Source organism: Microsporum canis, genomic scaffold (genome assembly GCF_000151145.1).
Source record: "Microsporum canis CBS 113480 supercont1.6 genomic scaffold, whole genome shotgun sequence".
Lineage (NCBI taxonomy): Eukaryota > Fungi > Ascomycota > Eurotiomycetes > Onygenales > Arthrodermataceae > Microsporum > Microsporum canis.
In genome coordinates this window covers 1,189,210-1,213,473 of record NW_003299164.1, presented here as the reverse complement: position 1 = coordinate 1,213,473, position 24,264 = coordinate 1,189,210, and the positions used below count along the sequence as shown (strand labels likewise).

Genomic DNA, 24,264 nt, shown 5'->3' with positions numbered 1-24,264 from the left:
CCACTGGTTATTCTGGTGATATTTTTGAAATCAGACTGAGAAATCATGTTCAACTTTTGAAACTAGCCTTCAGTTTGGAGCACGTTGGGCTTTATATCTCTATAATATTATATTCATGTGTCGACGCTGTTCCATATAGCTCGACCTTGGTGATAGTATAGGACCAGATACTATTAGCCATTCTTATGTTCTCTTCTACTCTTGGAGCTACGGTTCTCACTTTTATACTATGTCTTTAACCCAGGAAAGTTCCATTATTATTATTTTCACTTATCCCCCTTAGACATAATAACAATGGGGATAGAGGAAAGTCAGTGTCCTCTATCTCCTTGTGTTATTCTATGACGTCGTGCCTAGCTCAGGGCCGAGCACCCTTTCAGGCTATTCTATTCTTTCTCTATTTTCTACACACACAACTTTTTCCTCTTTTCGTATCACAACATACTACTGTGTTATAGCTCGTGTCCTCTACCTCGTTACCCGGCTGAGTGACAGGATGTATCAATCATCCTACGTCTTGTGATTAAAGTGTTTTTACACAGCAAGAGGACAGTGGGAGGATCTAAATCTTCAACCTACCATGGCAGACACGTCCAAAATGGAGAACCAGATGGACGGGATGGCTGTTTGTGAGCCTATATCTACAAATGAAAGCATGGCCTCGGTGGGTTCTACGCAGTCTACGGGCAATATCAAAACAGCCTACCCTAGATTCATGACCATGATTGACCCGGCTCTTCAGATTTTCCCTCAAAGTTCCAGTCTCATTCGCAGGCCTTCAGCCGATCGGTCTAAGCAACGCCCGGAAACGCCTACTAGGTCGCTGCCAGTTAGTTCCAGCCGACTTCGCCAAAAAACATGGGCCTCGGTCGCATCAAAGGGAGTGGATGCAATTCGTTCATCGGCAAAGTCAACCAATTATAGCAAGAGAACTCCTTATAGAAATGGCCAGTCTTCGGGAGTGGTACGTAAATGATAATGAGCGGCCTGGGGATTTGTATAAATGCTGACATATACTTGGATAGGGTTCCTATCGGTTGATTTCCGTTACCCAGACAGAGCAACAATCTACCCGTTGCCCAGATAAGACCAAGAGGGAATACAATTATGTACATATGCTCCCACAAAAGGCATTTAAGTTTATATATTTGGGTCTAACCTTGATGACTTTTAACAGAACTCCTGTGCTGAAAGTTTGGTAGATAAGGCACTTCCTTCTGAAAAGCCATTGCCATGCCCTCCTGAATCTACCCTCAATGTTGATATGACATCCGATCTAACATCGCGTACCATCATCAACACGAAAGAGAATGTATTACCCCGCTCACCTCCTGAAGCTCCTCGCGAGGGTGACGACTGGCCGGCCCTTACACCAGGGAAGGCAAAAAATGAAACGAATAATGACAACCGCCAGAACAATGAGGCCAAATTGACTCGGATTGACGAAGAAGGAACATGCGAGCCAATTCCTGACGGTGTCCAAATGTTTGCTAATGCTTTATCCAAACTTACAAAGGCCACAGAACCTTGCAAGGCAACCATCAGTGGACATATACATGCTGAGGAGGAAGGCTCTGGGCCTGAGAAAAATACAGTGGAAATCCCTGTTTCCAGTTCATCAAAATGGAATACATCTTCTCCTGACCAGTCGCCTATAAATATTCCATTTTCTGCATCCAAAAAACCACTGCCACTAAAGATCGTGACTGATTTCTCAAAGAACTCCGTATCATCTGAACGGCCTTTTGCGTTTCACGGCCTAGGAGTATCACCTAATTACCATTCTCGGGTCCCCAAGCCTAATCCTTTTAGGGACCGTCCCAGAATCGCGTCTTCCCCCTGCGGTGCAATCTCTTTGCCGATTAGGGATATTAGGGCTTCTTCCTGTTCATTTGAAAATACGCCTTCGTCTGTTAAAACCCCTAGAGCTGTGACCTCGAAGGAACAGCCAACTGGAACGCCCACCAGATCCAACCCCTTCTACACCGGATCACCTCGAACGGACAGAAGCAGTTCCAGAATTCCTCGTATGTCCCCAAGGGCATTGTTCCCCAGCTCGGAAAGTGATTCAGGTAGTGGTAATGGCTCAAAAGCATCTCTATTCTCCCCTTCTAAGCGAAGCTCGATACCATTACCAACGCGCCTACTTCAGCAAACCAAAGAGGATGATATTATTGGGAACTTGCTCAAGGGGGTCACCCCATCTGCTATCTTCGATAGGGTCGAGAACACCAGGGCCGAAATGGCTACGACAGAACTGGATTCTCCTAATAGAAGCAAAGGAGGCGCCATTTCAGCGCATCACACATCGCATACTGATCTCCAGGAAGAAACCCAGAGCCTGGAGGAGAGAGCGGACCCATTTTCTGATGAAATTACTGTGAAACAACTTTCAAAATCCGCGCCATCCCATGGCCCGCAGCTGCGTATTTCACCAGAGGCCGAACGCTTGATTATGGGCGAAGATGATATCAAGTTACTCGAGAGAAACACGAGGGAGAGCGGGGGCCCCAGTCGTCAGTCAGGAAGCAAGAGAGAATTCCGCCTTTCTACCGATAGCCTCTTTGCAACTTTTTCCTCTAAGCGCTCCAAAAATTCATCTTATAGGCTATCCTTTAGTGGCAAATCTTCAATGGGCGAAAACAGTCCTACACCCGCTGGAGGAGCAACTGGGAAGTCAATTCCAAAAGCCAAGAGTGCGGATTTTGGCCTTCATCGAGTCTCATCTGGCCATCGCCCAACAAGACGAAAGTCTTCTTCTGGAAAGGAGCTGTCTTGTCCAGCTTCTGAAAGGGTTGAGGCTGACCCCTTTTTAGACACAGAAGATAAAGTCTTAGATTTCAAGCAAGCTTCACCTGCACAGGCAGATTGTGAATCTATCATGCAGCCTGGACAGCTCAATGAAGACCCATGCGACTCTCCGGTTATTGAATCTATCAAAAAGAGTTCGATTCCCCTTGCTGTGGAGAACACCTCTCCATCCAAGACACCTGGTCCAGTAGAACGAGCTCGGAGATCCCACAATGAGGTTCTTAAGATAAATTCTCCAAAAAGCCCCCGGCATACCAGTAGAATTAGTGCTTCATATGACTCACCTCGAAGATACCCACATCGGCAATCTACCGATCGAGCCCATCATAGACCAAAGCCAAATAATGATAACCATAATGGGGTGCATCAACTCCAGTCACTGGACACTGAGAATCCAGGGCAGAAAGAGAAACGTCATAAGAAACGTCACCACCGCTCTGCTGACCCTATTTCAGTAGCTCCTGAAGCGGCTAAAGCCAAAGGATCCGCTGCAAAAGGCGTATTCTCCAACTTCCGCGGGTTATTCACAAAACACAAGCCCGATGCGCCAAAGGAAAACACTCGTCATTTGCTATCTGATGTAAAGCCAATGGCTACTAACCATGTCAAACTCTCGGTACCAGCATCTCACTCAGTTCCTCACCTTGGTACGAATGGAAACGGACATCAGAATGCGGACTTCAATTCTCGACATCTCGAGCCACCACGCTCCCCTGCATTACGGGATACGGGAAGAATCAGCTCTATCACGATGGAGATTCTTGATTCAGCACGGAATGAAGTTGATACAACACGCAAAGAGAAGCTCATTAGAGTAAGTGCCACTTCAGCTCTGTGTGTACTTAGTCATTTAACAGAATGCTAACTGTCGTAATATTTTACTACAGCTGGGCAAGATTCTTATTGAGGCGGTGAACAATTCCCATGACGCCGAGAAGGCAATGCTGACTGCCATCCAAGCGGCAAAGGAGGCGGAAGTAGCCTGTGCTATGGCGAAGGAAAATGCAATGAAAATGAGCCAGGTTGCCTGTGACTGGGCACGTCCTTTGGCACCGGCCAAGAACTCCAACGCCTAACTTTGAGATATTACTTAGACTGGGTATCCTGAGCCCTGATGAGCTGACAGCTTTAGGCCTCCGAGCTTATGATTTCGATTGCAACTTCCCTAGCTAACCGATGTTTCTCTGGTCTGTGAGGTACATACCTGATGCTGTTGTACGTGCCGGACGTCCGTTATTATGTTGGTTCCCTTGAGCCCCTTTTGACCTTTCCCCCTGCTGCGTTCGTGTTCTCCTCACTTCCCTGTAGGGCTATGGCGGTATTTTTCAGTTCTCAAGACGGCCATGATGCTCACAGCCGGCTTGAAAATCTCCAGCCTAGTTAGTCTATGGGGATGTAGTAACTGAAAGATCCATAGCATATCGAATGTAAAACTCTTCCATAAATTTTCCCCCTATAATAAGTAGTGCTAAACCAGAGAAAATGATGTTAAGGTACTTAATGATGGCTATGCCGTATGCTGCTAACACGATTTATGATCATATCGTAGATATTGATCGTATGACTTCAAATCCTCACAGCCTAGCCTTCGCATCATTCCTATAATAATAAGTTAGTAGGTGAAATTGAACTATGGAAGGTGTATGATATATGGCTTATGGGGCGCCCCGTACACATATGCAATACATTCTATCTCAACGTCAGTATCCAAAGGCAACTGCTTCACGGCAACGCAAGTTCGACACTATAGACAGTTAATAAGACAAGGAATTGAGCAGTTCTTTGAAGATCGGGAAACTTACTGGTTTCGGGTCATCTTTGAAAAATGTTTCATACACCTTGTTCATCTCTACAAAGTCATCCATGGTGGTAATAAAGGCATTGATTTTTACTACGTTCTTTAAACTGCTGCCACCAGCCTCCAGCACTGCTGCGAGGTTCTTCAGGGCTTGGTTCTACTGGCTGTTAGTTTGTTGTATAGATCCCATAGTCGAACGAATGCTTAAACTTACTGTTCTCTCTGCAACTCCCCCAGAGACGAGCTTGTTGGTAGCCGGATCCATTCCAATACTTCCGGAACAGTAGATCATGCCATTGTGAACAATGGCTTGGGAGAATACTGGAAGTGGTTTAGGAGCTTTACTGGTAAGGACAGCGGTTTTGGGGGCCATACTGAGGAACGGATGGTATATAGGAGGGACTGCCTTAATATTGTGAATGGGAGAAGTTATTATATGGGATTGCTCTTCCTCTACGAGATGTCAAAAATCCGGTTATTATATAAATTGCGGAGGCATCGGGCTTGTTATTGATCCGGCAATGTTGAGTAGACGAATACGAGCCAGGTATTTTTGTAGAAAATATTACTTTGAATACTGATTACTTTGAATACTGATTACTTTGAATACTGATTACTTTGAATACTGGGAGGGATGATAGAAGCAATAGTGTATTAAAAAACACTAGGAGAATACAGGATGCTATTATTTATATTCTTTGATATACAAAATATAAAATAGTAGGGTATCGGAAGAGCAGATAAAGTATGCAAATCAATCCTCAATGCCACTCCATGCTTCATCTTCGATATCATCAACGTTGGACTTCTGAGCATGCTTCCTGGATTGGCTTCCCTTGATAGCTCCTTTCCGGTTGTTCTCTATCCTCCGCTCAAATCCACTCTTAGTGCTGATACGGGTCGCGTGGCGGTTTTTATCATTGTTCATTGCTGCTGTTCTGCGCCGGGCCTGCACTCCATGGCGCTTTAGGTCTTTTTTGTCATTCTTCGTTAAATCTGGCAGTGCATCAAGAAGCCATTTCTGGATGCTTGGTTCGTCACTTTCGCCACTGCGCAGCTTCTCGCTGGCAGCGATCACATTGGCGATGTTCTTGACGTATGGAATATCCTCTTTAGTGTAGAATGTAACAGCGACTCCACCCTCTCGGCCAGCCCTACCAGTTCTTCCGACCCTGTGCACGTAGGCAGCAGCTGAGTTGGGGATATCATAATTAACAACACCGTTGATTCCTCTGAAGTCCACGCCTCGAGAAAGAAGGTCGGTAGTTATAATAATCCAGATTTCACCCTTCCTGAAACCGGCCATGACGTCGGACCGCTGATAGTCGGAGAGCTCTGAGTGTAAAACTGCAATTCGCGAAGAGCCGCCTGCTTCTGGTGGGATATCGTACATAAGTTCCGAGTGCAATGCTACTGCTCGTGGAATAGTTTGAGTAAATATAATAAAGGGAGGCCGAAGATGTTTGCTTGCAGACGCAGTAGCTGTCGTTGGGTGTAGAAGTTGTCTTAGCCCTAGAAGTTTTCCTTGCTCTGTTGCAGCGTACGTGAGTGTATGAGAGATATTGGGAATAGCTGAGTCCTTTAGGCCTACAACCAATCTTATTAAGAAAGATTCCTCTTTTAGGCCCAAGGACTTTTGACGCTCTCCGATGGTTGACTTGGCTAGTTCTTCGATATTGGATCCCATAGTTGCAGACCACAGGCCGACGCGTAGTCGTGGGTTGACGCATGATCGCCATATGCTCAGAGTCTGGTCTCTAAACAGAGGGTCTAGTAAGACGTCTGCTTCATCAAGGACAAGGGATCGAACCAAAGGCATCGAGGCTAGTACTTTATGGCCATTATCAGATAGTGCATTGACTAGCTGTAAGGGAGTTGTAATGAGGATATCACTTTTCGTTACAGTGGCGAGAGGCTTTGGCTGTTCTTTTGGTCGTTCTTCTTCGCTATCTGCATCGCTGTCGTCGCTGGTTCCATCTCCCTTCTTCATAGATTCCCCACCACGTTCTTCCACTACCCTCATACCTTTTCGCATAACTGTAATTTTAACCCCAGTACCAAGAGCGAGTTTTCTACCCTCGTTTGCAATCTGACTTGCAAGCTCTTTTGTTGGCGCAACAACAATGGCCCGAATCCCTTTTGACTGATCACTGGGATTCTGGTGTCGGTGTTTCATAATCTTACTGATGAGTGGGATCATGAATGCCAATGTCTTCCCGCTCCCAGTGGGTGCAACTGTAAGAAGATCAGGCTCGCTCCTCTCACCGGCTTGCCTCGAGTCACCTTTGTCTTCTTTGTCATTGTCTACAGATATAAATGGGCAGCCGAGAAGTATGGGTAGACAGCCAAGCTGTACTTCCGTAGGTACAGTATACCCTTGATTTTGTATATTCTCCAACAATCGGCTCGAAATATTATATTTCGACCTTAGCAAGTCGAACGAGACAAGTGGTTCTGGATAGATTGCCTGCAATGCTTTCCGCTGCTTTTTTGTAAGAGCAACCGTAGTCTCTTTTTCTCGTTTCCGTTTTTTGGTTGTTTTCTTCGTCGTTTCGGGTTCGTCGTTGGTGCGTAGCTTCGGTGTCCGGAGATCAGTGACTTTGATCTTGTGGGTTTTGAGAATCGCTTTTCTCTCAGATTCGGAGAGTGAAGTAGGCTGTGCGCCTAAATCAGAGCTGCTATTATCCTTGTCACTATTCTGGTCCTCGTTGGGATCTATTTCCGCAGTACTCGAGTTGACCTCCGGTGCTGATGATGACAGCCCACTGAAGAAATTCAATCCTGCGTCCTTGGTTGTAGAGTCGCCTCCACGTCCAGAACCCCGTTTTCTCTTTTTTCCTCGACTATCGCCATCATTCTGTTTCCCCTTCACACTGGATTGTTTGGCGGGAAATAATTGTGGCGTGCTAGCTTCCCCTGTCGATGGTAGGCGATTGGCAATTGATCCTTTTTCACAGATAGAAGAAGATTTGAGCTTCGTAGATCTCGTGAGGAGCTTAAAAGCATCCATCCTGGAGGAAATCAACGAGACAACCCACGTTGTCCTTTTTCTCTTGACCAACTCATGAATTCGAGTATTTTTTTTTACTTTTGCTTTTTAACAAAATGACGAAAGATTTTTATATCACGTGACATAGATAGGGTTTGAAGTTTAATGCTTAAATCTTGATATTCAACTGCAACATTTTCAACTTCCAACTTCAATTTTGACGGTCAACATTTGTTGATATTGATAGTATTCTCTGATATACTACACGTTCATGGCAGTTTTTTTATGAATTTCTATTGGGACAACGTGTTTATTTTGGGTTGTGCTTTTTACACGTATCTAGTCACACTAGCTATCACAGCTGGGATTCAACATGACACAAGGATGAAAGATTTCTGAAGCGAATGATGAGCTTTGGAATATAATATTATATTATATCAACTTGATTCCGCGTTAGTGTCTCTAACTATATGACTCAGTTTTGCACACTACTCTAAGAGCAGACTCATACAATTCCTTTTCGCAAGGATGGGCCAAATACTGTCGACTTTCAGTAGGTTGAGGAACAAAAAATGGGATGTACTTGACGGTTGGTCCCTATTTCATTTTTCGGCCATCTCTTCTCTATACTTCAGGGCATGGGAATGTTCATTTTAGCTGGTGACATTGAGTTAACATGGCAAAAGAATCCCAAGCTGCCAAAGAGAATGAGCTTATGTTCCAAGGATTTGAATGGCATGTTCCTGCAGACCAACAGCACTGGAACAGACTTCATGAACGTCTCCCACGTCTAAAGTCAATTGGTGTGAGCAGCATCTGGATTCCACCTGGCTGTAAAGCTGCGACAGGCGGCAACGGTTATGATATCTACGATCTGTATGACGTGGGTGAATTTGATCAAAAGGGCCAAATCGCAACAAAATGGGGATCGAGAGCAGATCTTGAAACATTTATCGCTCGAGCAAATGAGCTCGGTATCGGGATATACTGGGATGCGGTTCTTAACCACAAGGCAGGGGCGGATAATAAGGAGCGATGCATGGCTGTTCAAGTTGACCCGAAAGGTAAATAATGTATATGCACAACGTTTTTATTTATGATGCATGTAAATCTAATCATCCTATAGACCGGACTGTGAACATTTCTGAACCTAGGGAGATAGAAGCTTGGTTAGGTCACGATTTTCCTGGCCGGGGAACCAAGTGTAGCGACCTTAAGTATCATTGGTACCATTTCAGTGGAATAGATTATGATATCCTCCAGAAGCAATCTGGCATCTACAAACTGATAGGGTCAGGAAATAAGGATTGGGCCAAAGACGTCAGCACTGAGAATGGAAATTATGACTACCTCATGTTTGCAGATGTGGATTATTCGAATACTGAAGTCAAAGAGGATGTTAAACGTTGGGCTGAATGGCTCGGGGCTCAATTCCAATTGAAAGGCATGAGGCTCGATGCTGTCAAGCATTACTCGAGGGCGTTCTTGAAAGAGTTTATCCAGCATATTCGAACGACCGTCGGACGAGAATGGTTTCTGGTCGCAGAGTACTGGAGTGGAGATGTTAGCCTCCTGCTAAATTATTTGGATCAGATGGAAGGGCTGGTATCTCTATTTGATGCCCCTTTGACAGAGAGGTTCTCCCTTTTTGCGAAGGGGGGCCAAGACATGCGAAGGATATTTGATAGGACCCTTGTCCAACTTCGACCTCAGAGTGCAGTGGTATGTCCCTAGAGATCAATGGTACCCTACTCAACATACAACTAACCATGGACAGACATTTGTTTCCAATCACGATACCGTAAGTTATAATAGCACCGCACATGAATGCTATAACTAACAACGTGACTTAGCAACCAGGGCAATCCCTCGAAGTAAAGGGCCTATCCCTTTGATTCCTGCCATTTACTTATTTTGGCTAACACATATATAGATATTAATAGCTGGTTGGTTCAAGCCACTTGCATACGCCCTCATTCTCCTCCGCCAGGATGGCTACCCTTGCCTTTTCTATGGTGACCTTTACGGCATAAAAAACACTGAACCGAAATATCGGCTTCCACCTGTTGACAAACTAGCGGCATTGGCAACAGTCCGAAAGCTGTACGCGTACGGGAAACAGAGAGACTATTTTGATAATAAGAAATGTATTGGTGAGTTTGTAACCCCCACTTAATCTGACCCTAATCTACGCTAGTAAAAGCTTCAGGTACTCATACAGGGACAGGTTTTATCCGTTATGGCAACACAGCACACTCATATGGCCTTGCTTGTGTACTTAATACCAGCACTAGTGCCGCACCCATGTCAAAGACAATGTATGTCGGCGTACGCCACGCAGGTGAGAGATGGACGGAAGTATTCACATCTGGTGCGGTTACTACCTCCCCAGTCGAGGTTGATCATCGAGGATACGCCGAATTCAAGATTGGGCCACAAAGTGTCAGTGTTTGGGTTGACGAGAGGGCAGAAGGTAGAGAAGGGATTGATGTCCATGAGGCGCATGCTTGAATCTGATTATAAGCTTGGGAAATTTGAAGAGAAACGGGTTCCCTGGGAAGGCAAATTGATATATGATTGATGATATGAATGGATGCTCATCTTCAGTTTGCAAAGTTGCAGCCAATACAGACACAACAATGCCATATAACTTTCCACATCAATCATCTTTCTATCCATCAAATGCATCCCCCCCGATGAGGGATGTTCCAACCTAAAATATCATCTTTACCGCCAGCTGTAAGTATTGGTTCCATCCGTTAATCTCCAGTGAATAATGGGGCAACATAAAGAAAAGAGAAAGAGAGAAGGGAGCGTCAATATACTAGGAGTTCAAACGAAAGTAAAGCGTCCTAGAGTTGATTGCTTGTTGTATCGGAAATTCGTGAGGCTTTTTGTTCTTATTTTTGTTTTCTTCTCCATCGACATGATGAGTAATCAAAATATTTGTATTGTTTGCACAGCTTGTTTTACACGTGACTTGGATTTTTCCATTTATTGTGAAAAGAAAAATGCGTAAAACGAGGATGGGAGATGCTGAGATGGGAGATGCTGCGCAGGCTGCCAGAAGATCCGACCGACTGGTATTTAGATGAACTAAATGATCTTGGAAGGGTTCGAGGTTGGGGCTGGTACCCTACCTTGATAGCTTGTAACTAGTGGGAGCAATCGGATGTAGGGGCGTCGCCCACAGTGGTATGATGATATTCCACGCAAGCCCATATCAAATAACGCTACCAGGCCCTGGCAAAAATCTTCTGCTTCCATACGGAGTACTCCGTACGGAACTGGAGCCCTTGAGAGTTAGGCTGCAGGTTGGATACCTGCCTGGACCCGAGTGGTTCAACACTGTGGCGTTGGAAAGCCGTGCTCTGTTCACGCTTATCTCGTGGATGCTGCATTTGCTGTTCCGACGAGCAGCGATCAGCAGCGGAACCCTTAACTATGTAAGTAGTACAGCATTAAGTGGCGTTTGCGTGGTGTTCTTGGGTGTTTGAACTACCACATGGCCTGCCGTAGGCATGTCCGCAGCTAAATAGAAGCTGACATTAGACATGTTTCTACGACTTCTTAATTGTAGACACCATAACAGCTTTTCAAAGCAACAGAAATCATCGTGTAGCCTTACCGACAATCCCTATATTTATTTGTTCCATGCCTGTTATCGTCAAAGCGTCTGCAGGCATTGGCGCTAATAACCCCCGGTCCGATGTTTCCACGAGCCGACCAACTCCACCGAGTCAAAAAGGAGTTGAAGGATGCACACCCGGGGCGCATTGATATATATGTATTTATATATATGTATGTATGGTGGGGGAAAGAACTTCGTATATCCCAAGATATTGCAGGAAGGCGGTTTTCGTAAACATGTTCCATCGTGTATGTAGGAGCCATCGGCAGTCCCATCGGCAAACGTTCCGGGGACCCCTGGGTTAAACAAGGCCAGCAATTCCACACTCACACCTTTAAGGCGGTCGGTTTGCAAACTGGTGATTGGTTAGTTAAATATCAGCATATTCGTCCTTATATGTAGCCCAAGAAATCCGTATAGAAAAGAAATAAGGAGAAGCCGTGCTAACCGGTCCGTCCCCACGGTTATATCCACTCACGTCTTCCTCTACCATCGTATAAGTACTCCGTATGAATGTTATATTTATATCGGGTTGGTAGGAATCTGAGGGAGCGTAAAGAGGAATACAATGCCCTTGTGCCTTTCAAAGTACAAAGGTTGAAACACTGATTCGGATAATTCGCTCGGCCTAAGCTCGGCATTTCCCCCCCCTCCTGACATATCATCCTGAGACCACAGAAAGGATGGGGAAAGCTGAAGAGCCCTCTGCGCCGGTTAATGCCCAACTGAAAGAAATTGCTGTGGTGGCAAGTAAGTGACCCGGAATACCAAGGAGCCATGCTATGGTACTGATGTCTGCTTAGGTCCTGTAGCTGTCCCAAATATACTTTCTGAGTCTGATATAACCGCAAATGGCGACGATACTGGCAGAAGGCTGCCTATAGGTGGCGCCTATATGTCTTCTTATAGGTGCCGCCGAATAGCTTCCAAGACGGTTCTGTCTTTTCAGTCAAAAGACCCAGAGAACCCCGTCAACTGGTCAACGGTATCTTGCCCTCTGGCTCTTCCCAATTGGCCACCATGCTAACTCAGTAGAACAAAAAACTTCTCATTCTGTTTTCCGGGGTCATGAACGTGCTGAATAGTACCCTAGGCTCCTCTTTACCCAGCGGCGCAATCCCTTTTATAGCACGAGAGTTCAACGTTCAATCTACTGAGCAGTTGACTCTTCCCATCTCTCTGTTCTTGCTTGGCTATGTTTTCGGTCCAATCGTGTGCGGGCCCCTATCGGAGTCCTATGGGCGTAAGCCAGTGATCGTAGTTGGTTTCGTGGCCTTTATGTTGTTCACGCTTACATGTGCTGTAATGCAAAGCTGGGCAGCGTTGCTAGTTATGCGTTTCTTTGTGGGAGTGGCTGCAGCAGCACCCATCTCTGTTGTGGGTGGAATGCTTGCGGATGTCTATGACGAGCCAAGGACGAGAGGGAGGTATATGGCTCTTTTCATGGCAGTAAGGATGAACTTCAACTCCTACCACTATCCCAAAAAAATAAAAAAGAGGCTAACTTTTGCAGTCAACTTGTGCAGGCCCTATTGTTGGGCCCCCCGTCACTGGTTTTATATCAGTGGTGAATTGGCGATGGAGTTTCTGGGTAGGTTTAATATTTGCAGGTTTAACGGCTCCTGTTGTATTTCTAACGCCTGAAACGTATGCGCCAATTCTCCTACAGCGCAGAGCCCGAAAACTACGCAAGGAGACAGGAAACGATAAGATTGTCGCGGCGCTCGACCTTGAGAAAAAGGGAATCAAAGAGACCATGACTGTGACACTGACGAGGCCCATTAGAATGATCATACATGAATCAATTGTGCTCTTCACGTGTCTGTACCTAGCATTGGTATATGCCATTTTCTTCATGTATTTTCAGACATACCCGTTGATTTTTCAAAGTGAGTATTTCCGCACCCTTTGGTCAAGAAAAAGTAATCGCTAACGAATTATCCTAAAAAGACACATATCACATGAGCCCTGGAGTTGCAGGACTGATGTACTTACCAAGTAAGCTTCCCGATACACTCCATTCCATTTGGACTTGGACAGCTCTAACGAAGTGGATTAGTTGGTGTTGGGGTTGCTGCAGCCCTCGGCCTCTTTTATTGCTGGGACGGCTTCCTCCACCGTGCAAAACTTCGGCAGGCTTCTTGGGCAGCCGTTGAAGAATACCGGAGACTTCCTCTAGCTGTCATTGGGGGCCCACTCTTCGTCATAGCACTCCTTTGGCTGGGATGGACCGCCTCGCCTAAAATCCACTGGTCTATCCCGATGCTCTCCGGCATCCCATTTGGCGCAGGTTTCCTCCTCATTTTTATTGCAATGGTCAACTACCTTTCTGATGCGTACGAGACCTTCTCAGCCAGTGCACAATCAGCTTCAAGCTTTTCCCGAAGCATCCTCGGGACGGCACTCCCAGTTGCTGCAGGGCGTATGTATGCCGTCCTGGGTATAAGCTGGGGATGTAGTTTGCTTGCCTTCGTGAGCCTGGCGATGACAGTAATTCCGTTTGCTTTTATTCGGTATGGGGACAGGATAAGGGCTGGAAGCAGGTTTTGCCAGCACCTCAAAGAGTTGAAGGAGCAACAAATGAGAGAAGATCAAGAAGAAGAGGCTAAGGATAGGTTTGCTATACAGCAGGAAAAACTAGATGTACCGGAGCAGGTTTGAAGGGAGATCTCATTGGTCATATTACGGCTTGATTCCATGAAAGATATATGAACTACTAAAATATTCGACGTACTTTTTTAACCAACGTGTTCGTAATGATGGCTGATGGAGAAGCAATAGAGTATTCAAAGGTGTGGTTGTTAGTGTTCAAGTGAGTGCCCGGTAGAAGGCATTTGAGTCCAATGCTAGCGAATATCTGGCCATAGTGATAGAGCTGTCAAGTAGCCAGTAATGTAGGTAGACGAAATACAATCTCTATACAATATAGATATTGTCGTTACGATGTAGGATGAAGTTTTGTTGAAGTTGTTGGACAGAGTCAAGCTGTGCACGTGACCGAAGCTGACCGCGGTTCGAAAAAACATAGAACATCCAACTTGAAAACATCCAACGCCTTCTTCACTCTAAGGTCGGTTGACGGTGTTCCCTGTTCAACTCTGGACTTGAAAAATGAAAGATCCAAGCATTTAGAATTTGAATATAGATATATTATTTGGCAAGCTAATTATATACGTCATGATCCATCTGACTCAACCACAGACAACATACTAAATGGAGTTATTAAGAGGAATAGAAAAAGAAGCCGAAGATATGAAAATATCAGGTGAAGGGATCATTCTTCGTTATACCAATTCACAGAACCTCGATGCGAGGCCCAGTTGAACCAGCACGCCAGTCGACAATATCATAATCATAAACCCCGACAAATTCATATCCAATGAGCTGGTTGACAGGACAGTCAAATTCCGGATACCCGTTATAGCCCTGAACCCACTGTGCGCTTCCAGGAACAGTAACATAGATACGGCCACGGTGCTGGTCTCTGCTGAATGGGCGTTGGATCGGCCAGGTAGGTGGGTTGATCACGCTGAATACGTCAAGTTGCTGCGAGCCCTTGGAGACATCACCTGGAGAGGTGTCGAAGCGGAGTCTGCATCGGCGATGGTTGTAGCTGCTGCCAAACTGGAAAGTGACGACTGCGCTGGTTTCTTCGGCGGCCTTGCCGTTCTTGACCACAAGGGGTTTCCCATAAACATCCTGGTTGGTAACGCCAGTATTGATGTAGTGAAGGAATGTATCCTTAGGGGAGATGAATTGATTGTTACGAGCCTCAATCTCGGGATTGCTGGATTTGGCTGCTGGAGCAGCAAGGACGACGGCTGCTGCGGATACAATAAGAGCAGTGATCTTCATTTTGGCTGGTTGAAGAGGTGATATAACCACTATGGATTGGTTTAAAAGGCCGTCTATTGTTTCTTAGAAAGGTAGGAAGATTGGATTGTTGTTGATGTTGATGACAAGAAGAATGCTATTTCACCGGGGGTGACTGTCCAATTTATATCTCGAGAGCCAGCGCATTATCCACCATGGATACCCGGGAATGATACACCGCCATGCTCTCAGCCTGGTTAAATGAAAAGCTACATGTACTATATACCACTACTTTGTCTTTGGGCTACTTTGGGTGCAGAATTTGAGTTCTATTCTTAGAGCAGTATCCAAGCCGGAATAAACGTGCGGGAAGGTGGCTTGGAGCAAGCTCTTGGATTTGACAGATGCTACGGCAAGCTCGGGGCTTCAAATGAATACTGATACCGTGATTCCTAGGTCGTATTTCGCATCGAGTATGGCCGGATATCTATATAAAGAAAATTCTCTGATATCTGGTTCGTCCTTGAAGGTAAGACATACCCTAGCCCATTTCTATTCATTTATATTGACGACATAAAGATTCCTGCCGCACAGCCTTACAATCTGCCTCTTCTCATTCTCAATATATCCCTTTCCCAATTCATCTGGTTGACACTCTAAGTGTTTGTGTTAAGGAATACGTTGCCTGCCATTTATCATCCAAAGTCACTCTAGCTTTTCCTTCAAGCAAGGGGAACAGAGTATATCGGCACTGGAGTGCACAGGCTCCGTCATTATTTCCAAGGTGGAACTCTAAGAAGAATACTAAGTGTATGGAGTATGGCTTCAAGTCTTGGACAAAGAAGGCTGTGTCTTCGTTGTACGGCGCTATATTAGCGAACATCAAGACTATAGCCTTATTCCACGCCATAACTACATGTTTACTGGAGGCTAAGTTAAACTTCCATGCGGGAGTTCGGCTGCAAGGAGCAGCTGGTAGGCTTCTACAATCATAGTATAAGAACCCATATACTACCATCATCTGTGTAATCGCACCAATATTGCGACGGCCGATCCTTACTCTACCAGTACGATGTTTACAATCTGGATTCTAAAAGCCCGGTCGACGGCTTTCCATTACACTACATTGCCATGTGCGAACCATGGCTAAGGCTCGTCTTTGCTTTTTCTTGTGCCCCGGACGCCACAAAAGTGCATGTCTTAGATCATGGTATGGGGCTCTTCGGGGAATAATGAGCTAATTGGGCTGGGGGCGGAGTCGCATTTACCTGTTGAAGCTATCTATCAGCCTCCCCGTATTCTAAGCGATGCAGTATCAAATAACCCATAAGAATAGCGCCAACTTTTAACCCCAAGGACACTTATTTTGAGCACGTCACATTCATTAATCAGTGCCAAGATGGTAAAATAGACGATGGAATTGTTGTAACATATTTCAGCTTTCTCGTCGTATAGATAGACAATGAGTGCTGAACGGACAAATTCGATCTTTTCATCTGGATGGACTGCCCCGATATTTCCCTTTCCTTTTTTCACAAGCAGCAAGCCGGTCAACTTGGATTCTCCTGGCTTAGAATGCTAGCATTCCGCAAAAGACGGTTCGAAAGCACCATATCCCCCCTATCTTCATTATTGGCAAGTCATATTCTAAGACATAGCCTACGCTTTAGGTACACAATTCCATAACTATAAAGAAATATCAGGCAAAGACGGGGGTGATAATAAGTGACTGAAGGTAGGAATGGGATCGCTTGCTAGAGGAAGATAAAAATAAAATGAAAATGTAGACAAGAAAAATATGTAATGAGACGCTGCCAATAATGATTCAAACATGAGCAAAATTGCATAACATCTTGTCGTTGATATAATATGGCAAAACGGGGTATATTTGGAGGTCCAGTATGGAACGAAGGACAGCAAGCGTCGGGCAGCATTGAGGTCGTTATGGGAATCATAAACATAGAGAAAAAAAAAAAAATTCGTCCTATGCGCTAAACGAAAAGACCGGGTTAAAAATAGAAACGTGTGATGAGAAAAAAATGCCCTAGAGTTGGTCCTCCTATTCTGTAGAAGGCTTAGAACCCGCATCAAGGGCCTGAACATTCTCCTCTTCAGAGACCAATCCGAGTAACAACTCGGTTTCCTCTCCCATTGCGGCGGAAGTTGGGGTTGGGCAAGGAGAACGGGAAATAGATGGTGGTGTCGATGCGGATTCATGTAATTCCTCGCTTGCAACTCCGATACCTGGCGCTGCTGCACTTGAGGAAGCAGGTGTATGGACCTGAGACATTGGGGAGGGTATATACTCTGGGTCTTCTGCAGGACGTTCTCCGCACTCGATAGGCGGTAAGGCGGACGAGGCAGACAAAGCTGCATAAGAGGAACGACTTGGGGATGGTAGAGGAGATGATTGAACTATGGGTGCCGGGGCATCTGACAGAGCTGGAGGAGCCAGGAAAGTTGGTGACTCTGACTGTGCAGATATCGTCAGATCCTCTTGTTGTTCATAACACGAAGCCGGGAGAGTTGACTGGGTCTGTGATAGCGGCTCGTCATGAAGCGAGGATTCCAACTGGGTTGACACTTTTTCGTCTTCCTGGGATCCGGGGTATAAAGGTTGAGGGCCCAATAGGCTTGGTGCAGTTTCTACCGAGCTTGACAGAGCGTATGATACCGTTGAGACGTGCTGGATTTCCGGTGAGGAGCTCTGCACAACATCGATTGAGTTAATAGGCGGCTGAGACACAATCGTCATATGACTACTGGGTACTGGTATAATTGAGGGCTGAGCAGACAAGAAGGGGTCTGGCCGTGAGGAGTTTATATCCGAGGATAAACGTCCGAAAAAGCTGTATGGTGACGGTGTGAGAAGGGCAAGCAAGACGAGAAGGATGGTCACTATCAGGAGTTGATTCCCTTGACACACTATTCGTATATAATTATAAAGTGCTTTCAAAAGGTTGATATCATCCCTAGAGTATTGCGTTGGGGTGGTAGTAAGAGCTGGACGCTCTCCCTTGCGAATTGGCACTTTGACAGCTGCCTTCTCCCGAGGAGGCTCATCTAGTCCATCAATTTGCGATTGAGGGCGACCAGGAGGATTCACAGGTGCTTTAGTTGTTGGATGGGAATTTTCCACTGACATAGCGTCTTCCGTCATGCGTTCCCTTCTCAATGCTTGCTCCTGAACCAGCCTTTGCTCCAACTCATTCTTCAACTTGGCTGGCAAACATAGTCCAACTTCCACATCGACCTTTTCCATTTCCTTCCAAGCAGCTGCCCAGGCACCTTGTCCCATGAGTCCGTTTGCTGCATAGACTCGGACCTCCCACTTCTTCTCAAGGCCATCCCGATTATTGACAACCCTCTGGCCGCAATCCTGACACTTCTTTTTCACGCAGCCGCCTTTTTCATCATTATTTTCATCATCGTCGTCAGTAGTTTGTTCATCTTCATCTTCATCAGTATCATCTCCTCCAATGAAATGGCCATATGCAAGCCTGGGTCGAGTCAGGCTCAAAGTCTCTAACAATCGCTCCTCCAGCAAATCATAAGCTTCCTGAGGGTGGGATATGAGAATGCCTCTGTCACGTAGAATTCCTGTAGTACCGATCTTCTCCTCCAGCAATTTCCATCTCGTCCAGTAGGCATCAGGTAAAATCTCTCGAAGTAACTCCTTACTTGGCAGAGGTGATCCTGGAGGAAGCGAGAGAGGAAAAGAGGGTGGGAGCAGGGTGCAATGGAGTAATACGAGCGCATACTCCTTGCTTGGCTGAATTGCCTGGGGTGGACTGGTATGGTATGATCGTTGATCTGGAGACATGGGGCTTGACCGGAACGAGATATCTGACATTCTTGAAGATCTATGCGAGTGACCACCCATATGACCATTCCTTGGAACAGGTGATGAAAAGAAATTCCCATCATCTATGCCTCCGTTATCATAGTAGTCTTCGTCACCCATCTGTAAGGCCCGTACAGAGCTCGGATGGCGAAATGGCGAGTCCATGTCTCTTACTTGCGGTACGCAGCTATACCGTCCATTTTTGGCTACCTTCTTGGAACGCACCCTGTTACCACAAAATGGGCTATCCGTGGGGTTTCTATCGAGAGTATCAATGCTTTGTCGAAAGTCTCCTCGTTGGAATTGCGCGTTTCCTTTTGGTTTGCCGTTGGGATATACGACAACAGACCCAGGCAGAGAAGAGATTGAAGTGCGAGCTGATCGGATACCCTTTCCACCGCCTCTTAGATCGCTGACGAACGATTTGTCCTCGTCTTCGAATTCGTCATCGTAAGGGAAATCTTCTATTTCTCCCTCACCGTACTCCGTATCCCCAGAACTTCCTCTTGATCTAGGTTGTGATGTAGATGAAGGACTGTATCTATACTCCGCATTGCCTTCCGCATGCCCGTTGGCGCCCTGCCCATGCGGCTCTGGTCCTGCATCCGCATCGTCCATTGAATTACTGCCCTCGTCCCAGGATTTGTGCTTTTCCTTGAGCTCCACTGGAGGCTGTAGAGCATCGGTCGTAGGGCTGCTATCCGTTCCTGCGCCTATCCCCGTCTTGTCCCCAGGTGTCTGTGGGATGCTCATGGCCAACTGGGAGCTGTGCAAGTATCTCTCGACCGCAAATTCGTGCGACGTGAAGGTCTACAAAAGGTGATATAAGCCGTGGTTGGTCTCGCTGTAAACAAAAGTCAATACTCGGCGGAGAAAGGGGGATGAGATATCTTATCTGCATACGTCAAAACATTTACAAGACAGTCCCTAATAAATAAGCAATATCTAACGGAGAAAAGAAAAATATCCCACCGTACAATCCAATGGCTGGGATTGCATACCAAAATTTCGGTGAGCTTTTTTTTCCCCTTTCATGATGATGTGGCTGGGATGTCTGCTCGTTGCCAGGGACAACCAAGTGTTTACTTGAAACTCATCAACAATTACGATGTGTTCTGCTTATAATTACATGGTATTAAAAGAAAAAAGACAAAATGAAAAGCAAGCTGCCAAAACCCGCTATTAACGATCTGATCATACCTAGCAATAGAAAACGCTCATGATATCATCGCTCATAAACTAGAATTGGAACATACAAATAGAAGTATAAGTATTCAAACGAAAATGCGAGTCCTCAGCGTTGGAGATCGCCAAAGAAATGCAAGACATCTTCAGGTAGATATTCTAGCCAAGGCATGAATCCACCTTCAAATGCAAATGGGAAATTCGACTGATCCTGAAGGGTATTCACATCAATATCCTGACTTTCGATGGTGAGGTTCTGAGCATTCAGGGGCACGTTGTCGTACCCGGGAATATGTGTATTGTCCAACACGGCCATGGCTTGGTTACCAGATGGAGATGGACCGTGGAAGTTATACTGCGCGTTGTTGCCTCGCGGCAATGGCGCGCTGGGTGATACGGAGTGCTGAGAGCGAGCCAGGGATGCGGATGGACCAGTCAACCCCGGACTGTGCGTTAGACTGATGCTTGTGTTTGAGGGAGACGGACGGTCAGTTTGAAGATGTGAATAAGGGGGTGAGAGGGTGTTTCGTTGGGCCGGGGGAGATAGTTGGGCGGTTCTTCTTGGTTGGCTCGGAGTCTCACGGCTCTGGAAGGGATGCATCGGCTGTAGGTTAGATGTGGGGGAGTGTTCAAAGGAGGGTTGGAACTGGACAGTTTGTGTAGGCGTGTCGGCTGAAGTAGTTTGGAGTTGATATAAAAAACTAAGGTTCGGTTGAGATGAGTTGGTAGCGCCGGTTAACGACCAACCAATAGCTATGAGGGGTTAATATAAACTAGTACATCATGAATATATGGTCTGAACTATGTATACTTGCCTTGGCTGGGATCAATATTCGCCGACTCCATGACGTTAGGAGCGGGAACATTGGAAGGGCTAGGTCGAGGGGCGTCGCTGGTGGGTTGGGCACTTTCATTACGAGCCTGCTGAGCGACTGACTTTTTCCATGCCAAAGCCAGAGATGTATCAACGTCAGCAGCGCTCTCCATTTCCTCTTCCGTATAGAGTAGCGGGTCCCATATTCCTTTAGATTTTTGATCTAGGGCCGTGAGTATATATTTTATACCCGCCCAGGACTTTTCTAAAGACTGGAGGGCCTTGTAACACCGCTGGTAGTTCTCCTTTGCAGCGGCTGCTAGAAGAGAGTGTTTAGGATTTGAATCACGTTCGGAACCTGTAGGGCGCTCAGCTTGAGAAACAGGAGGTTTGGATAGTTGGTTTGGAGGTCCAGCCTTTGATGGCGGACTTTCAGCCCTAGACGAAGGAAGAGAATAGAAAGCGCTCTCCATCAGAAATGCACAGGCTGCAATGTAAATGGGCTGGCTGGTGAACGGGTTTCCGGTAAAGCTTTTAACATCAATCAGTTCTGCAAAGGCAAGGATATCGGCAATTGTTTTTGCAGAGGATATAGACAGTTCTCGGCTGTTTGAAAACAACTGTTGTATCTTGCCGCTAAATGAATGCAATAGTGTTGGCTGATGGAGGAGCACGATGAGGGTGTGAAACCACTACTAAATATCAGTATTGCTCTGCTATGCAGTGCCTAAAGATACTTACGAAATGTAGCAGGATGAAATTAGTCCCCTGACCGGCCTTCACATATGTCTGGAAATTGACAACATTGAAGTGTAGTTTGGGAGACAACTTTTGATATATGCCTAATAAATCAGTCAGTATCAATATATTTTCCGACGACTTATAGAAGTTTTAATAGAGAGTACCTGTTAGATCACTTTCCATTCCTGCTAAACGGCGAAGGACGTCTGGAGTGACATGATTGACTTCTTTGATCGAGTTCAACAAATCTGTCATCCGTCCGTAAAGATGTATGATTCTCATCAAGGGAGGATACGGCGACGGCCAGCCGTTATGGAGAATCGATTCAGAGTCCAGCGGGAAATGTATTTCGATATCATCGTCGCGGAGAGTCACTGGTCTCCCAGTACCAGAAGATATCACCCTGTCGAGAAAGAAGATGCTCCAGAACAAGTCGACCTTTTCTCTCTCCTTTGCTCGTTCTATCTCGACAGACTCTTTGTCAGAACCGCTCTCGGTGCCAGGCTCATCTTTTCTATCGGCGGAAGAAGCAGAGGCTTCAGGATCAACCATCTGCCCGGCTATGACGGCCTTGGGAGTTAGGCCAACACAGCCATATCTGAACTTCATGCCATCAAGCTTCTGGATCCCAAGGTCCTGTGCCATCCTGATCGATATCCCGAGATACATCCAGAGGCCGCTGTCATGGTTCGACCCGAATTCTTCATAGGCAAGGAGCAGGCAGGCCTGGACTACGGCCAAGGTTGGACAAGCAAGTGCATCGACAACGGCGCACATTGCACGGTGAGCAAAAGCTTGTCCATGGTGAGGATATGTGGCCTCGTCTGACGGTCCAGCGGATAGTAAAGGATGAAGAGAGAATCTTGCTGCCAGGGCGCACACTGCATCTACTAGTATGGCTGCAAGCTGCTTTTCTTTCAGGCTACGAAGGAATCTATCTCGCTGCAGGAAGGGAAAGCTGCAGCCTAGATGCGTAAAGAAGACTTCACATAGATGGGTCACTATTTCGCTGTTGGGAAGCGTATCTTCAGGGTCATAGAAGTGTATACTGTTCGAGCTGCCAGAAGTACTCAACTGTGAGGCCCCAGCCGGGTGAGTAGCGGTTGGATCTAGGATAGAAGATGCGGAGTCTGACGCGTTCGGCATTAGAGACATTCGAGGTTAGACAAGACATTGGCTGCTCACCGTTTGAGAGAGAAGGATTGCTCTTGCGTGTTTCTCGAACCCGAACAACCTGAAGTATGCCGCTCGTTAATAAACTAGATCTCCATTCCCTCGGGGGTAGCGACCATACCATCTGCTTATATCCGGGGACGATGGCTGTCGGCCCAAAATACCTAAAGTAAGGGACATGAGTCCGGTGGCTCGAAATGAGGGCAGATCGAGCTATAGAAAACGGATCAGCATTCCACCCTGTTGACCACGAATCAGGCGTCCGTAAACCCACTGCTCTCTGGACTATTGATCACAGGCGCAACGTCCTCCACATGTATCTCCCGGCGAGCTTCTTGCGCTCGCTCGGCTGCATCAGCTACCAGCTTCTGCTCGCGAGTCTCTGTGCCGGGACCTGAAACGCTGCGCCCAAGCACTTCCGGCTCACTCCTCTGCTTCTGGCCGGCCGACGTCTCGGTATTTCCCTTTTCCTTTACGTCTGGCTGTGGTGCTGGCCGGGCGGTGTTGGAGGAGGATGCGGCCGACTGGGCATTCGTAGGCTCGCTGTATCCCAGACAGGTGTGTCCATAATCCGTACACGTCTTGCAAACTGTTGGTATAACACGAAACTGCTCAGCAAAATGCTCTCTAACACCATATTATCATCCGTAATGTTGTTGTCAAGGTTGAGATACCTGGTTTCTCACCAGAGCACCGGCTCTTCCGCTTTCGACATGTTCGGCAGCTATAATAATTTGTGACCACCGTCAGCGACAAAATCTACAAGCAAGATAAATATATATACAAAAAAACAAAAGAAAACAACAAAGCACTAACGCTGCGATCACCCTGCGCCGCTTCGTCTGCGGCTGGCCATCTGACGACACGAATCTGATCGGTCTTGGTTGCGAACCGCCTGTCCGTTGAGAGGGCGGCTGGCTCATTCTCTCAGGTCATGGGCTATATATTTGTTCTCCTGCGCGCCTACAGGACAGGAACCGACTGCGCGAGACCCCCAGAGGTGAAGATGTGACGATAGAAAGATGAAGTGAGCATGGTCGGGGAGGTTGATGTCGTTTAATAGTCGACTTTTGGCCGGGTCAAGGGTTTTTTTCCCTTCTTTTTTGCTTCTTTGAAAGCCAAGTCTGCGCCATAATTTACTACGATCCAACTAACTACATAAAATACTTAGCTGTGCCGGCAGTTCTAGGCCGAAGAGCTCGCTAAGTTATTCAGACTTTCTATACGAGTGTGGATAGCCTGTCAATTTATGTGTTATTTGCTAAGGTGGTGCACAGGTCGGGCTGGCGAGCCATTCCTTAAACCCTGAACTCCCAGAGACACGACGAACTCGGGCTGTAGGAAATTGGTGTATGAAAGAAAATACGGTGACGAGTAGGGTGACGGTGTAGGATCAGAGGACCAGGGGATCTGACTGGATATCTGCGTATCTAGGCAGGGTTTCATCAAAGACAGCTCGAGCATC

General features: G+C 46.4%; 10 protein-coding genes across 10 annotated transcripts in view; 4 read left to right on the top strand and 6 right to left on the bottom strand.

Annotated features, from left to right (window-relative positions):
* Positions 1-598: 598 nt before the first annotated feature.
* Positions 599-3,887, top strand: MCYG_06566 (conserved hypothetical protein; the record flags this gene model as incomplete). The annotated part of the gene is made up of 3 exons (XM_002844556.1): positions 599-964; positions 1,178-3,625; positions 3,699-3,887. 3 exons carry the CDS (start codon positions 599-601, stop codon positions 3,885-3,887), a joined length of 3,003 nt encoding a protein of 1,000 aa, XP_002844602.1.
* A 498-nt stretch (positions 3,888-4,385) lies between these two features.
* On the bottom strand, positions 4,386-4,982 carry MCYG_06565 (yabJ; the record flags this gene model as incomplete). Its single annotated transcript, XM_002844555.1, has 4 exons — positions 4,386-4,410; positions 4,485-4,555; positions 4,614-4,766; positions 4,824-4,982. 4 exons carry the CDS (start codon positions 4,980-4,982, stop codon positions 4,386-4,388), a joined length of 408 nt encoding a protein of 135 aa, XP_002844601.1.
* Positions 4,983-5,363: 381 nt separating this feature from the next.
* Positions 5,364-7,619, bottom strand: MCYG_06564 (ATP-dependent RNA helicase ROK1; the record flags this gene model as incomplete). The annotated part of the gene is made up of 2 exons (XM_002844554.1): positions 5,364-6,634; positions 6,668-7,619. 2 exons carry the CDS (start codon positions 7,617-7,619, stop codon positions 5,364-5,366), a joined length of 2,223 nt encoding a protein of 740 aa, XP_002844600.1.
* Positions 7,620-8,126: 507 nt separating this feature from the next.
* On the top strand, positions 8,127-10,109 carry MCYG_06563 (Amy1; the record flags this gene model as incomplete). The annotated part of the gene is made up of 7 exons (XM_002844553.1): positions 8,127-8,187; positions 8,285-8,662; positions 8,725-9,320; positions 9,376-9,399; positions 9,452-9,472; positions 9,532-9,751; positions 9,796-10,109. 7 exons carry the CDS (start codon positions 8,127-8,129, stop codon positions 10,107-10,109), a joined length of 1,614 nt encoding a protein of 537 aa, XP_002844599.1.
* Positions 10,110-10,831: 722 nt separating this feature from the next.
* On the bottom strand, positions 10,832-11,154 carry MCYG_06562 (uncharacterized protein; the record flags this gene model as incomplete). Its single annotated transcript, XM_002844552.1, has 2 exons — positions 10,832-11,035; positions 11,059-11,154. 2 exons carry the CDS (start codon positions 11,152-11,154, stop codon positions 10,832-10,834), a joined length of 300 nt encoding a protein of 99 aa, XP_002844598.1.
* Positions 11,155-11,912: 758 nt separating this feature from the next.
* MCYG_06561 (polyamine transporter 3) lies at positions 11,913-13,890 on the top strand (the record flags this gene model as incomplete). Its single annotated transcript, XM_002844551.1, has 6 exons — positions 11,913-11,979; positions 12,033-12,214; positions 12,265-12,678; positions 12,743-13,118; positions 13,180-13,227; positions 13,289-13,890. 6 exons carry the CDS (start codon positions 11,913-11,915, stop codon positions 13,888-13,890), a joined length of 1,689 nt encoding a protein of 562 aa, XP_002844597.1.
* Positions 13,891-14,523: 633 nt separating this feature from the next.
* On the bottom strand, positions 14,524-15,084 carry MCYG_06560 (conserved hypothetical protein; the record flags this gene model as incomplete). The annotated part of the gene is made up of 1 exon (XM_002844550.1): positions 14,524-15,084. The coding sequence occupies one exon, from the start codon at positions 15,082-15,084 to the stop codon at positions 14,524-14,526; it is 561 nt and encodes a 186-aa protein (XP_002844596.1).
* A 433-nt stretch (positions 15,085-15,517) lies between these two features.
* On the top strand, positions 15,518-16,037 carry MCYG_06559 (uncharacterized protein; the record flags this gene model as incomplete). The annotated part of the gene is made up of 2 exons (XM_002844549.1): positions 15,518-15,571; positions 15,717-16,037. 2 exons carry the CDS (start codon positions 15,518-15,520, stop codon positions 16,035-16,037), a joined length of 375 nt encoding a protein of 124 aa, XP_002844595.1.
* A 1,064-nt stretch (positions 16,038-17,101) lies between these two features.
* MCYG_06558 (pathway-specific nitrogen regulator) lies at positions 17,102-23,514 on the bottom strand (the record flags this gene model as incomplete). Its single annotated transcript, XM_002844548.1, has 10 exons — positions 17,102-19,006; positions 19,112-19,696; positions 20,214-20,824; positions 20,980-21,108; positions 21,136-21,577; positions 21,627-21,727; positions 21,791-22,591; positions 22,812-23,012; positions 23,074-23,342; positions 23,486-23,514. The coding sequence occupies 10 exons, from the start codon at positions 23,512-23,514 to the stop codon at positions 17,102-17,104; spliced, it is 5,073 nt and encodes a 1,690-aa protein (XP_002844594.1).
* A 546-nt stretch (positions 23,515-24,060) lies between these two features.
* Positions 24,061-24,264, bottom strand: part of MCYG_06557 (TPR Domain containing protein) — a gene marked incomplete at both ends in the record, with an annotated part of 2,569 nt that continues 2,365 nt past the window's right edge. The window contains one exon of the mRNA XM_002844547.1: positions 24,061-24,134. Within this exon, the coding sequence (XP_002844593.1) occupies positions 24,061-24,134 (74 nt within the window). The remainder of the gene's footprint in view (positions 24,135-24,264) is intronic.